At 32.2% G+C, this 15,858-nt stretch overlaps 1 protein-coding gene across 1 annotated transcript; it reads left to right on the top strand.

The window, feature by feature from the left end:
• Positions 1-7,407: 7,407 nt before the first annotated feature.
• Positions 7,408-14,482, top strand: LOC107899768 (protein MAEA homolog). The gene is made up of 7 exons (XM_016825559.2): positions 7,408-7,816; positions 8,564-8,758; positions 9,491-9,613; positions 9,912-10,097; positions 12,923-13,056; positions 13,283-13,469; positions 14,109-14,482. The coding sequence occupies exons 1-7, from the start codon at positions 7,478-7,480 to the stop codon at positions 14,208-14,210; spliced, it is 1,266 nt and encodes a 421-aa protein (XP_016681048.2). The 5' UTR covers positions 7,408-7,477; the 3' UTR covers positions 14,211-14,482.
• Positions 14,483-15,858: the final 1,376 nt, after the last annotated feature.

Raw genomic sequence — 15,858 nt, 5'->3', positions numbered from 1 at the left:
CTTTTCTATCATATACAAGCAAACATACTTGGTACACATATTACCATTCACATATAAATCAAATCCTACTATCATTTCCATTCCATAATCCTACTTTTACCTGATGAGCTATAGCCAAATAACATTGGATACTCGTGATAGAAATGCTTACATGAGCTATGAATATAAATGCTCACACAAACTGTGAATATGGCCCTACTCACACGAGCTGTGGGTTGGGATGGTAACATTACACGATGTTGCTCACATAAGCTGTGAAGAATCTGTAATAAATATAGAATCTTAACCATCGGTAAAACATCCAAGACCAGTACTCGAGATGGTAATAACCCTAATGGCATGTCATTTGTATCCTAGTTATTCACTAAGTTCATACGGGCCTCAATTTATATCCATAACTTCCAGCCATTTAATCATCAACATTATCACATGAACTGAACTGTATCCATTTTCTTTTTCAATCATCAAAATCAATTATACCATTCTTCACAGTTTAGACCTTCAATATTCAAGATTATTACATTATAGATATGTCCATCACAAATTATACATATACATACTAAATCCCAAAGATAATGAATAAATCAACTTAAACATTATGCAAACTTACCTAAACCAAAGCAAAAACAAACACGATACCAAGGACTATTCAGTAATTTTTTCTTTTCTGCATTTATCTATATAATAATTTAATTCAATTATCAACTTCAAATACTTATAAAGTATAATTATATGCATATGACTCTTTATTTAACATTTTATTGTATTTACCTAAACTTTTACATTTTATTTAATTTAGTCTTTAAAACTGAAACTATTACAACTTTCACATTTAAGCTCTGTTTTATGATTCATTTATAAATAGACCCTTCTACAGCCCTCTACACCTCAAATTTAACAAAAATTCATAACAACTTCATCAACTTTTTGTTTGATTCCCTAAATGTAAAATTATCAACAATCACTTTACAAAATAGTCCTTAAACATTTCTAAGCTTACAAATCTACCATTTACTATTAAGAACATGTAATAATCATTAATGGTAGCTTTTAAAATCTTTAAAAGTATTACGAAATAATCCTTGGATTAGCTAGATTAGGCTACATCAATCTCAAAAATATAAAATTTACTAAAAATGGGCTTTGAATTTCATACCATGCAATGGTTGAATACTTCTTCAAGCTCAATAATGTCTTCCCATTCTTCTACCTAGTGTTTTTGGTGGTCAAAACAAAATGAAAAGATGATGGGGTTTTTGTTTCATTATTTTTATTATATTATTAACATATTTTTTCAACTTATATATTAATAAATTAACATATACCGTCCAACCACTAAAGAAAACGGTTCAATTACCATATAAACCCCTGAACCATTCCTATTTAAACCTTATGGCTTTTAAAATTCGATAACAATTAAATTTTACAATTTTTATGATTTAATCCTTATACCCTAATTAAACATTCAACCAACCAAATTACCAGACCAAAATTTAATATAATACTATAATAGACTAATAAATATTAATTATTAATATTTATTGACTCGATCATTGAACAACGGGTTTTCGAAACCACCATTTTCAGTACCACTAAAAACGGGTTGTTATAGTATGCTTGAGTGAACTAGTGGAGAGTTGATTCAATACCATAAGTAGAAAACCTTATTTTTAATGTGCTGAATGAAAAACCTTGATTAAATAAAAACATGGAAAGGGATAAAAGCATAGCGAGTGATAAAAAGAGCATAGAATGAATAAAAACATTAAGAGTGAAAAAGATAGATTTAGTTGAAAAATGTTAAGATTTTCCCTAAGTTGAAAATAATCTTATTTCTCTTGTTAATGCACAATTTTGCTAGGATTTTATGCTTATGGCAATTTAATTGAGTCTCTCTAGAATTTTGGAGAAATGAGTTAGGCAGGAGAAGGATATTGGCTACATTTTGGGGTGATTAGGGAATAATGTCATGTGTTAAACTGATTCTAGTGCTTGAACTGTTTTGACTCTATCCTTTCTTTGAAACTGAATCGTCCCTAAGCCTCAGAACATTACAAGCTCAGAAGTCCTATATGACCTTGACTTTTAAATTTTTAGATTCTTAATTTGTTGTTTTTTGTGAGAAATGAATGACTAGAGTTCCCTGCATTATATCTATTTAGATTATTTTGATGGATTTAAATAAAGGACGGTAATGATGGGAAATGTGTCCATATTATAGTAAACATGTAATTATTTTCTATATATTTGAACGATGAATAAATAAATAAATTTTAATTCCACATTTCACTGTTATATCCTTTGTTTCTTTCTTTCATGTTTTGCATACATAGCAAAATTGTGACAAGAAAATAATAGCTCATTGATTGTCTAAGTTCAAACTGATGATAAGTGGCACTGTAACAACATTTACATTGCAAGAAAGACAACTTGCATCAGTAGATAATCTAAACGAGTTCGTACTCCTGTAAAAGAATCAAAGTGAACATTTGATTCAAATACGTAGAAGGATTATTATGTCGTCTAAAATTATAATTGGGGAGATGGCTAGTCTTGGCTATCGAAACAGTTGGCTGTACGAGTAGAGACATAGATGTACTCATTGGAAGAATGATACATTGGACTGTCCCCAAGTTGAATTAATTTTGAATTCATTTATGAATTAATTCACTTGTGACATTCATTGTGTGATTTAACTAAATCCCGAGTTAGCCACTAAACATGTGTATGTAACTCATGTGCTTTGATATAAGAAAATGCTTATGCTAAAGATGATTGAGCCCACAGCCAGTGTGTTGGGTACATGACTTTGTATGGTTGGCTTTACTAGAAATAATGGAATTCATAGCTCGATTAAAGAGTTAATGATGGTATTGTGTGGATTGATAAATATGAAACGTGGCCACGGGTTGCTTGTTCTCGAACAAGCAATTTATCACAGTCATTTGTTAACAGTGGTCATATTAATCATTAAGAAGACACAATGGTGACAATGAGATAAAATAGGATTCTATTGAGTGAATGGATTTAACTCAAAGGAATCGATGATATCATATGAGAGTAACACACACATGACGAGGTCATTGGACAAAGCAGTTGGGTAAATTGCTTTCTTAAAGAGTATACAATAAGGAGTTTTCAATCATGGTATTTCTTGTGGACTGACTCCATGATTAACTAAATTGTGAATTATCAAAACAATGCTTCTGGACATAATTGTAATTACTAGAGCCTAATTGTATATGTCTGATTGGTCCCTCCGCTAGCTTAACAAAAGCTTGATTGGACTGCATTTGAATCAAAAGAAAATTCTATGACTTTGGAAGTAATTTAATTGATTCGATTTATTCGATGTGGAATTAAATTAGGCAATCATGAGATTTGTTCAACTAAAGAATTTGATTAAAGAATTTTCTTGAAAAATTAATTTGGAAAATCATAGTGATTTTTGAGAAAATTAATTTTGATTAAATTAAATTAAATTAATCAAATTAATTAAAATTAATATAATATTTTTGGAAATTAAATTTCAAGTTAGACAATTGGCCCAATGGGTAATTGAATTTGAAAATTAGACCTGAGATCGAAAAGTGGGCTTGAGAACCCAAAATCGAGATTGAGACCCAGAAACTGGTATGTGAAATTGAGCCAACGTTCCAACCGGTGGTTGGACTGAACCAAACCAACAACAGTTGAACCGACTTGGGGTGCCATGAGGGTGCACCTGAGATGGCACCACCGGACATGATAGTGTCGACGACGACGACATTCCAATTGTCGACGGGTGGCCCTTCGACGGTTGAACAGTGGAGGAATCACACTCCTACTGGGACTCTACCGAATAAATTGATTTTAAATTAGCTATTCCAAAAATAATATTATTTTAATAGATTTAATATTATATTTAATTTAATACTTATCTTGATAGTATTTTATAAATTTAATATTAAAGTTATTATCTTAATATTAAATTAAATTTAATATTTATCTTATAGATAAATATTCTATTAATTTAATAGATTTAATATTAAATTTAATCTAATATTTTTCTTGATAAGTATTATATTAGTTGAATATTAAAGTGATTAAGTTTAATCATAATTAAACTCTCTAAACTCTCTTTATATAAAGAGAGTCATAGCTAATTATTTTACACACACTTGAATTCAAGAGAAAGTTGTAAAGAGAAAATTCTCTAAAGAAATTATTTCAAAAGATTTCCAGATATATATTTTTTATTTACAACTTGACCTAAAAGTTTAGAGAAATTGCAAACTTACCCTACTAGTAATTTTGTGAAAAAAATTTGTATTCAAAGCAAGCCCACACTCGGCTTAAGGATAGCGAAGAAGACTATTTGTTCGAAGCGTTCATCCTAGATGAATCAAAAGGTATGATTTTTTATTAAGTGTTTATTAGTTTAGATAACACAACCAAGTTCTTGTTTTCCCTAAAACATATTTTTCGCTGCAGTTTTCAAACTCGTTTTTTCCAACAGGTAATTATGTATGATTACCTCTATGCTCGTTCATCTTGTAATTTTGTGAACTCTCTTGATTTATTAGAAGTTTTAAATTCTCTAGATATCATACTTAGGATTTCATGTTAAAAGAATCATCTATATTGTATATACCTCTTGACTGATCACTTTCATTATTCTTGCTCAAGGTTCGTCTCTATGTATGTTTCTTATTTCTTGTGTTTTATGTGTTTGCTTGAGGACAAGCAAAGAATTAAGTGTGGGAAAATTTGATCTGTTATAATTTGATATGATAAATTAAATCCTTTTTGACATTTAGAGCTTGTATTTAAGCATTTTATGTTCTTATTGTATGATTTTTAATAGTTGTTAGATTTTTGTCTAAGTAGTTAATTTGTGTATTTTAGTGTGTTTTGTGACCAAAATGGAAAAATCCTACCTTTTGGGTTCTAGCAACTAATCCTAGCTTGTGCAAGAGGTGACTTAGGCCAAAACGTGAACAAAATTTGATGCTACCATTGATGTCACAACACCAGACCCTTGGTGTCACAACATTGAAACTGTCCACCAGCTTGGGAGTTGAATTTTGAGAAGTAACAATAGGTGAACTAGTGACAGATTCGTGACACCAATGTTTAGGTGTCACGATATCAGGTGTCAAGGTTATGACAATAAGCTACTGAAGTTGCAACATCGAGGACAGTTACCAATGTTGAAGGAGTCTAGCCATTCAAAGAGTCGGAGTTGCAGCACCAAAACTAGAGTCATGACACCAATGCTGCTAGGTAGATCTGAGAGGATTCTATTTGCAAAGTCACAACACCAGTTCTTGGTGTCGCAACATCGAGGCTCGACGAGCTAAATTCCACAAAGGGTTTTTCAGTCAAAACATGCTATTTTGGTTGTTTAAAATAGGGGCAATCTTGTCTATTTTAGGTTAACATTAGAAGCACTATAAATAACACTTTATAACAACTTTTAAGGGATCTCTTTAGTTTTAGTTTTTAGGTTAATTTGAAGTTTTAGGTTGCTGCAATTTTCCTTAATTTTTTTTTTGCAATTTTCTCTTCTTGTTCCATTGATTTTGCACATTAAATATTAATAGATTTCAGTGATTTCCTTATTCAAAGTTTGCAATCAAACAATCAAAACGAGGAATCTTATGTTCTCACTCCATCAAAATCATCAAATCAAAGACTTCATCGAATCCAAATTCAAGAAATTTCTAAACCTTTTTAATTTTCGCTTTATTTAATTGCTTAAATGAACATGAAAATGATAGGGTTTTGGTTTATTAAGATAATCATGAACTAATTTTCTTAGGTAGTTGGTTAATTGAAATGTTGAATAATTATCTTAAGGTTTATGGACTAAATTGAATAATTAGACTAAATTGAATAAAAACCAAAACTTAAAATTGACGACTCTAGATGAAAATATAAATAAGGGAGATTAAGAGGAAATCTTATTGTGTAAGAATTCAATTGTCCCTATTTAGTTTAAGTTAGATCGAGAGATAAATCGAACTAAATTGTAAATTGAGTAAATTATAGATGAGAGATATTAATTAATTCGATTAGAAAATTATTCTACTAAATTTCCTAGTCTAAAAGTTAATTATCAACATGGAAATTAACCAGCTACCATTTTGTCTTGATTATCTCTTTTACAATTTTGGATATCTTTATAATTAGGTCCTTAGATATTAGTTTAGCCTCAAACATTCTATTTATGTTTTGTCGTACTATAGGTTGTTTAGTACTAACTATTTAGACTTTCTATCTTGCATTCTTATTGCTGTGAATTCAATTTTTTTTATCGATCTCTTATGGATTCGATCACTGGGATACTCTGCAAGGTGTTCCATTGTATATTTTATATAAATATTACAAGTAGACCTATTATACCAGTAGTACACTGCACGTTTTATATCTATTTGTAATTTTCTCTGTTCAATACACGTACACCGAAGAATTATTTTGTCATAATTTTAAAGTTCAATAGTTTTTAATTAAATTCATATGATAAAGTTAAGGTGTAATAATAATGAATTTATTAAATTATTATACTTCTATGAAAATTTTGAGATTAAAAAATGTTAAAGAAGTGAAATTGTAAAAGACAAAATTATATGATAGTGACAGTTTTACATTTTATCAACCAAACACTTAAATCTTACATTCTAGCCAAGTGAATCGAAGTAAATTAATTTTACATTCCACTCATAACCTTGCATTTTTGAAATCTTATTACAAGACGTAATATAAGATTCAGTGAACCAAACATACTATTGGTTGAAGGGGTTAAGGCTTCTTGTTGGCACTCGATGACAAAGGTTCAAACTTTGTTGATTAATAACTTCCTCGATTTGTAATTAGACTAGTATAAAAAAGGCACAATGACAAAATGAGCTCTTAATGTTTATACATATTATCTATTTGGCCCTTGTTCTTTTTTTTTAGCCAAATTTGACCTTCAATATTTTAAAAAAGGGTTGAATTTAACTATCAATTTTTTTTTTTTGAAAAGCTATCAATCTTTTAGAAAGAGCTGAATTGTTGTTTTTTTTAAGAGAAAATATTAAAATTTTAAACATGGTAGCCTATAAGGCAATCCATGGGTGCTTCATACAAATTTTTTAAAAAAATTTTAAATTTTTTATTTTTGAACATTTTTATATTATTTGTTATTATGACATATAAGAGAAATTATATCGTGTCAACATCATATACTTAAAAAATTAATGCTTTAGTTAATATTTTGATAAATTTAACTCAATAAAAAATGAAAATTAAATTTAAAAAATTGTAAATGTTAACCGCTAATTTGTAATTATCCCATAGAAAATTTTTGGCAAAGCTCGGTCCACAATCAGATCCAGTTGCTTTATCGTAAAAGACGCTGTCGTTTCACCACATCACCGTATGAAAGCTACTAATCATTCCTTTCTTCTCGTCTCCACTCTTCCTTACTCAAACCGGTTTCTTTCCCCTTCGAATGGAAATCGATCCACTTCCAAACGGTAGCGGTTCGAATGCCGCAACAAGCCCCGAAACCGCAGCAACGACAACCGCAATTACCGTCACATCGAACACGGCGCCGTCCTCGAAACTGAGCCATCTAACGGAATCGTTAAAATTAGAGCACCAATTCTTGCGTGTTCCTTTTGAACATTTCAAGAAAACAATCCGAACCAATCACCGAACAGTCGAGAAAGAAGTCTCTGCCGTTATTTCAAGCGTCACTGACGTGGCTGACTCCGACGAAATATCCAAAGACGATGCCATTTTGAGTCTCACTTCCCTTGTTTCCCGTTTGCAGGGCATCAAGCGCAAGGTAAAAGAAGAGATTTTTTTTTGTTATTTTTTAATTATTTTTCTTTCTTTTTAAGTTAATTTAATTTGATCTGTATTGGAATTAGCAAAATTATGTTCCTTTGAACTTTTGGAGGTCTAAAAGGCAGAAAGTAGTTTTGGATATTTTGAGTGAAAAATGGCTGTGTTTTTATATGATCTAAAATTAATGAATTTTTATGAAAATGAAGAGAATAATTAATTCGGTGTAAAAGAGCTGGACTTGTATGAAAGTTGAAAATTTGACAATTTCACTTAAATTTGATGATATGAATGTGTAGAATTAAAGCAAGAATAAATCTAAAACTCGTCAATTTGTATGGAAAGTTGAAATATCGAATAAGTTAAAGAGTTTTGAATCTTATCATACTGGATTTGGGGATAAATTATGTTTAACTGCAAAACTGTCTAACCTAAATTAAGTAATGGTCTGTAGAAACCCCTGCCAATATTGTTCACTTTTTTGCTTTACATACGCGCGCATACATATATCTGTTTATCAATTGGCATTTTTCGTAATTCAATAATTTATTCAATTTAACAAGTATAACCTTTGCAGATTAGTTGGCCGCTGTATTTAGTAGTCATGGTAGATTTATTTTTCTTCGTATTTGAGCAACTGGATTGTATTTTGTGTTTTAGTAATTTATTATCCAAAGTAATGAGTAGTCCTTCTTAAGTCATTAATGCATAGTGATCTACTAAAGTCTATATGTTCTTTATCATCCAGTTGGAAGAGGGGAGTCATGCAGAGAACTTGCAAGCTCATAGGTGCCGTGCTCGTCTTGATCACTTAGATTCAGCGGATGCTGAGAACCTTTCTGAATGGAATAATGTGCGATTGAAGCGGGTCCTTGTGGACTACATGTCGCGTATGTCATACTATGACTCTGCAATGAAGCTGGCAGAAAGTAGCAACATACAGGTAATTTACATGCTTGCTTCATTTCATATAGACACGACAATGTTAGACCTGACATGAAGAAATAACACTAACACAACATATACCATGTCTCCAAACCTATATATATATATTATTAAGGTATCAAATTTATATAAATTAAATACCTTGAATACGATAATAACATGGTGAAATGCATGAACATGAAATGTATACACAAATTCTCAATTCTAATTTCATAAGTTTTCTATGGAGTTAGCCACTAAAAGTATGCTCTGCCTTTTCTTATAATCAGAGAATAAGATAGGACTAACAAGCAGGATTACATTGAATCTGGATGGCATTGTATTTTCTTTATATTAAATACATGTTTTAACCTTTTGAATTAGAATGTTTTGTCATTCATCAGTTATCTAGCTTTGGCTGGACAGTTTTTTTTTTCCTTAGATGCTCATCACTGAAAACATTCTTGTCATCTTTTCCGGTATCTTCACAACAGTTTCCAATTAATTCCTCGTAATAACTGTGGAGGTCCAATAGAGGCTTTATGCTTGTTTTAGCATACATTTAGAAGTTACGGCTGTTCATAAGTTTCACATCACATGCAACCTCTCTAGAGAACTAGCTTGGTTTAACCAAGATTCTGCTGTTTTCTTTGAAGTAAACATGTCTTTATATAAAAATAAATAAAATTATCTTTTCCATCACCATTTGCCTACAAATATGCTCATACTTAATTGAATGTTTTTGTGCCAGGAACTTGTCGATATTGATGTTTTCCAAGAAGCTAAGAAGGTTATTGATGGCCTTAGAAATCAAGAGGTGGGTCCTGCCCTTGCCTGGTGTGCAGATAACAAATCAAGGTTGAAGAAATCCAAGGTATGCATTCATTCATTGTGTCTTCTTAGTTATCATGATCATTTTCCTCTCTTTGTTCCACTTGATGTTTTAACCTCCACAATTCTCTAAGAGTTAAAGATACTTGAGCTGTGATTTTGGATTATCAGCCTTATGCTATGTTAAATTTCTCTCTTAACTGCATTCATTAAATATAGATTTTCTTTAATACTTGCTATAAAAACTATGTGGGCACCCTTAAACATTTTGACCTGCGATTTCAGATTGTATCTAGTATTGTATCTCAGATTCAATCATTTTTGCTGTTCTTTTATGAAAGAGCAAATTCGAGTTCCAGTTGAGACTTCAGGAATTCGTTGAATTGGTACGAGCTGAGAACTACATGCGCGCTATTTCGTACGCTCGAAGGTACCTTTCCCCATGGGGAGCAACTCATTTGAAAGAATTTCAACGAGTCATGGCAACTTTGGCCGTTAGAAGCCACACTGAATGTGCAAAATACAAGGTGAATTTAATCCCTCTTTTAAATAGACTACTGGTTCAAGTTAGTTGATTTGCTTGTTATGCTTAGTGGAATGACTGGTTTACAATGCTAAAGATGAAAGAACAGGAAGTAATCGACGCAAAAATCAAGCATATAAATTGCTTGATTTACATCATCAATGACCTTATAAATGTGGCACATTAGTAATATACAGAGCAAAAGAAAAGGTGTAAATACCCCTAAATTCTCTGTACTATAGGGTTTGGAGCAATTTAGTTCCTCTAATATTAGGAATTGAGCAAATAAGGACTGTTAGTCGGTGTTAATAGTTTCCGTTGGTTTTATATGACATGGCAATTAAAAAGAAAGAAAAATCCAACTCTAAAAGAAGAAACACATGGCGTATGATTGAGCTTTCTTTATTTGATTAATCCATGCCATTTTGTAATAAAAGAAAATGAATAAATTTGTAGATTGGTTACTGGCTAAGGGAGAAGCAAAAAAAGGGAAAAATGAAGTGCTGAGGGTTTCAATTCTGAAATTTGGGGTCTGAAAACACGATTTTGATTTTATGATTTGGAGTCTCCAAAATCATGGGCTTGGGTTTTAGTTTTGAACAAGAAATTGAAAAACAGGGGTTGGTTTAGGGTTTCGTGATTTGGGATTTCTAAAACAAGGGTTTCCAATTGGGGTTGCTTTGAGTTGCAGTTAGGGTTGGTAATGATGGATTTCGGATTTCTGATCAGATTTCCAGTGGCTTTCAACTTGATTTCACACAGATTTTGGGTTGTTGATGCCGTTGCTTCAGTTTGGATTGGGGCCATTCATGATGAATTTCAGATTTTGAGCGGCTGATTGGGTTTCACATTGTTGCTACTGATTTTTTTTGGGTGGGTTAATGGGTAACCTCGAGATGCCATAACCCTTTTGTTTTGTTGCCAGTGTTGTAAGAACTAGAAGTCGAATTGGTTGGATCTTTGGTTCCTGGTTGAACCAGATGGCTCAGCCACTTTAAAAAATTTTAAAAATAAATTAATAATTAAACAATTTCATAAAAATATTGAAACTTGGAAAAGAAAAAGAAAAAATATATTTACAAAAAATTGAAGATAAAAATAAAGGAAAACATAGTGAAAAAGATTCAAATTTTTATTAAAAATTAAAAATAAATAAATAATCTGGTTTTTTTGAAATTTTTTAACCAGTTTTTTTACTGGTTTGAAACGGTTCCACCTATTTCAATTATATGTCACGGTTGGACCTTTGGTTCTTTTTTCATCTGGTCTGTCTGGTCTCGTTTTGACAATATTGTGTTTTCTTTTGTTTTCTTTTAAGTCTAATTGCGTGGATATTAGGGTAACATTCATAAGGAATGATCCTATAACATTTTGACATGTCTTTTAGAGTTGGATTTTTTTAATTGCCACATCAGATAAAACTAACAGAGACTATTAATGTTGCTATTGATTGTTTGTATTTGCTCACATTCTAACAATAATTGACAAACAATCCTTTAAATGTGGAACATTAGTAATAGACAACATCTTGTTTTTGGCACTAATATTTTATATTTGGATAATGCAGCTAAAATTTTATTATTTTAGAGCATTACATCTTTTTGCCTAATTTTGTTCTGCAGCTCAACAATCCTATTGCTTTCTTTCCATGGTATGTTTGTAGGAATGATAGAAAATTGGAAAGAAAAATAATGTTCTTTCCACCTATTGCTTGATATGATTGAGAAATGAGGAAAGAAAATTGAAAGTATATTATTTTATCATTTTAGCCTCTTTAAGTTAAGATACCATTATAGCCTCTTTCCACCTCTTGCCTGATATGATTGAAAAATGAGAGGAAAGAAAATCTGTTGTTAGCACCTGTACTTTGACAAAACTTGAGATTTAGTCCTTGTACTTAAAAGGGTAAAAATTAAGTTCTCTTACTTTTTTTATTTAAAAATCTTAGTCCAATCATTAAAATTGTAAGTATTTTTCATCAATTTGGCATGATGCTTAGGCTGCTGTCATTTTGCGTGGTATATGATATTGATTGACAAAAATAAGCATGTTAAATTGACATATTTTAACGAAAACTACCAACGATGATAATGATTGAACTAGGATTTTTAAATTGAAAAAGTAGGAGGATTGATTTTTTAAGTTTTAAAGTATACAGGTTAAATCTCAAATTCTATAAAAGTACAGGGACTAACAGCATATTTTAACTTTCTAAAACATGATAGATGAATTTGTAAATATCCAGTAAAATGCACATGGCTCGTACCATTCATTTGTTTCATATTTTCTTTCCAATTTGGAGTGATTTGCTTTTGTTGTGAGGTTTAAAAAATGATACTGCTTTATTTTTTTTTCTCCCTTTTCTTTCCTACCAAGCATTCTAAAAATTCATTTTCTTTCTCTTTTTTTCTTTTTATTTTTTTTTGGTCAAGAAAGGAACTGCATTCATAAAAAACAACTAAGTCTTCATCTGATACAAAATAACCCCTTTAGCATCCACTTCAAGTAGCGGAATAACAGTAGTAGGAGGGGAATTACAAATACAAAAGCAGTCTAAGAGAAAATTACAATATGAGGGAGAGGATGTTTGAAAATTACTCCCTAGTTGGGCAAAGGCATACACACATCTGTTCCCTTCACGAAAGATGTGACTCAAGCTCCTAGAATTCAAAGTTTGAAAAGTCCGCACATCTTTCCACTTTTCTGCCCTCTAACATCCTCTCACCTTTTCACTCTACCAAGCACAACCTTAAGGCTGCAGTATGATAGTCTTGTGAGAGCTAATAACGCTTGGGGTTGTAACAAAGCTCATACAATTCTTTTAATCAGGTTTTGTTTGAACCTAAGCAGTGGGACTTCCTGGTGGATCAGTTTAAACAAGAATTCTGCAGGTTATATGGCATGACTCTGGAGCCATTGCTGCTTATTTATCTACAAGTGGGCTTGTCTGCTTTGAAAACTCCGTATCCTTGCTGTAACTGCAATTACATAACTACCTATTGTTTAACTTATATTATCTGCCAACTTAGCAGCCTCCGTGTCGGCAGAGTGCTCATTAAATCAACTTACGGAGAAGATACAGGAATTTTAGTTTTCATGTTAAATGCTTTTTCCAACCAAGTTATAATCTTAAGTTTTCAGCTTCTTTGTACTCAGGCAAACATGATTTTTCGATTGACATATGATTAGATACTGTTACGAAGATGACTGCACCAAGGAGGACCCATTGTCACAGGACAGCTTCCGGAAGTTGGCCATGCCTTTGCCATATTCCAAGCAGCATCACTCGAAGCTTGTTTGCTACATAACCAAAGAGCTGATGGATACTGAAAACCCACCACAAGTCTTACCTAATGGCTATGTCTACAGCACTAAGGTTCATATTTGACCTCAGAACTGTTTACATTTTCTTCACTCATGTTAATCATATTTCTGGGTAATTTACACTCTAGATTATTGAACTTAGCATCAACTTTCATGCAGTTCTCAATCTTTTAATTTCATCACTGAACTTCTATTATTAATAAATTAGGCCACTTTTGCTAATTCTGTTAAGTTTAATAGAAAATCAGACTTAGTATGCATAACGAGGCTTATTCATTACATCTTATAAAGATAATGCCTAAAATATGTGGCTTGTTCTTAACATCTCATAATTATAGTGCCTAAAATATTTACCAAGTGTGCATACATTGGGTTCTTTTTTTACTGACAGAACACTTTGTTTTCCTTTCTAAAATGAACCCAGAATGCACACCTGGTAAAGAAATTACTTAAAATGTTGGTTGGGCATTATCTTGATGACATAGGAATAAGCCACGCATGTATACATTCGAAGTCAGCATTTTTGTTAAATTCACTTGGCGTAAGTGACCTAATTTGTTATAAAAGTTCAGTAATGTGATTGAATTAAAGTTAAGAGTATAGATGAAAGTAGATGTTAGGTTTCGTGTCTTGGAATGTAAATTACCTATATCATTCTCAAAGTCTTATTGTGATGTCACTTGTGTGGTAGGCTCTGAAAGAAATGGCTGAGAAAAACAATGGTAAAATTACATGTCCAAGAACAGGTCTGGTGTGCAGTTATTCAGATCTGGTTAAAGCATATATCTCATAAATCGGCATGGCTGAAGATGGTAAATAATCCATTTTTTATGAGAATTGTTACGTCAAGTTGTTGGTAATTTCTTGGACCTATCTGTAAATAGGTAACATTCAGAAAATTCAGATTTAAGAACTAATGTGCAAGTTCTTCTTGCACCTCAACTTGTTAGGTTTTGAAGAATTTACCTCGTGTAAATATGCAGAAAACGTCTGTTTTTAAATTTACTTGTAATTGTTATTAACTTGTTACCCGTTTAATAATTAGCCAAGAATAAGTTATAAGCATCATTTCCTGTTTGGTGATTATGCAAAAGGTGTTCTATTCTATTCTATTTGTTGTGCTGTATGGAGAGGTTAAGGCTTGCTCATGACCAAGTTTAGTGTCGGATATGGTTACGCAAAAACACTTATGAGCTATGCAGTCGATTTGATAGATTGCATTACCTGGGCTTGGTTGACTTCCTTTGAATACTTTGTCGTCCCTAAGTTTCCAGACTATCTGGTGCTATATACGCAGGGATCCTTAATCTGTCCTCGTCAGAACCATTTTCCCTTTGAATACACGATTGTTACTATTGAACCTTGAACTTCTTCAGTCCGAACTTTCGAATGACAACTGAACCATAATGCTTTTGCAACAAAGCAGTCCTTAAATAAATGATCCAGAGTCTCCTCTTCCAAATTACACATGAAACATAAATCATTCACTCTCATAGATCTCTTTTTCAGTTCAACACCTAAAGGTAAAGCATTCTTGCAACACTTCCAGGGAAAAACACAGATTCATGTTCCATAGTTCCGTCAAATTAAATCCATTACCTTGGGAGTCGAGTTCCCATATTTTATCTTCCACAGGTGATGGTATGCGCTTTTTACTGAAAACTTATGCCTCTGCCTTGGTAGAGAGAAAAACTTCGTTTAACCGGCTCCGTCACCAATCCTTCCACAAGCTCTTGTAGAATACGGTGGTAGTCCCAAGTTTTAAGGGTTGGATGTATGATTTTGTTAATACTCATTCCTTGATTTCCAACCTGGTTATCTGAAAATAAGAGAAAGGAGTTTGCCTCTATCCCAACCCAATCACCTCTCCAAATTTGCATGTCAACACCATCTCGACATGCATCTAGACTTTTCCATAATCATGATTCTGCATTCCTTGGACTCACATTATAAAAATGTTGTCTGACAAGATTTTCCTGAAAGTACTTGTTGAGCCAAGTTTCTCGGACATGTGAGCAGTGTCCAGTCTTGTTTACTTAACAACACATCATTTAAAACCTCCAGATTCCTAATTCCTAGCCGTCCTATCGACTGGCATAATGTGTCCCAGTTATACATATGTAGTTTCCATTGATGTATTTTGGTGCCTTAAAGCAGGTCATCAAACAAATGGGAATAGAAGACAGAACAGATTGAATTAGTCTATATCTACCACCTTGGGAGAGACACGAGGACTTCTAGCTTAGCCAACTTCGCTTTCATCTTTTCAAGAAACAACTGAAAGAATTAACTTCTTATTAGTAATTAATCCCATCTGGATACCCAAGTATTTACTTGGTTCGGTACCGGACATCCATCGTTTACGCTTTGCCAAACCTGAAGGGCTAAAGAACAGGAAGACTTGCATAACCGTAAGTTATGACATTTTCAAGAGCACGATA

The sequence above is a fragment of the Gossypium hirsutum genome, chromosome D04, assembly GCF_007990345.1.
Source record: "Gossypium hirsutum isolate 1008001.06 chromosome D04, Gossypium_hirsutum_v2.1, whole genome shotgun sequence".
Classification (NCBI taxonomy): Eukaryota; Viridiplantae; Streptophyta; class Magnoliopsida; order Malvales; family Malvaceae; genus Gossypium; species Gossypium hirsutum.
The sequence above is the reverse complement of the archived record's forward strand: the minus strand, read 5'-3'. Positions and strand labels throughout refer to the sequence as shown.

Bases quoted from the DNA above. Each gene is read 5' to 3' on its own strand.
- LOC107899768 (XM_016825559.2), top strand. From the start codon at position 7,478: ATGGAAATCGATCCACTTCCAAACGGTAGCGGTTCGAATGCCGCAACA. The intron at 8,759-9,490 runs GTAATTTACATG...TTTTTGTGCCAG, and splicing joins CAGAAAGTAGCAACATACAG to GAACTTGTCGATATTGATGT. The intron at 13,057-13,282 runs GTATCCTTGCTG...ACATATGATTAG, and splicing joins TTGTCTGCTTTGAAAACTCC to ATACTGTTACGAAGATGACT.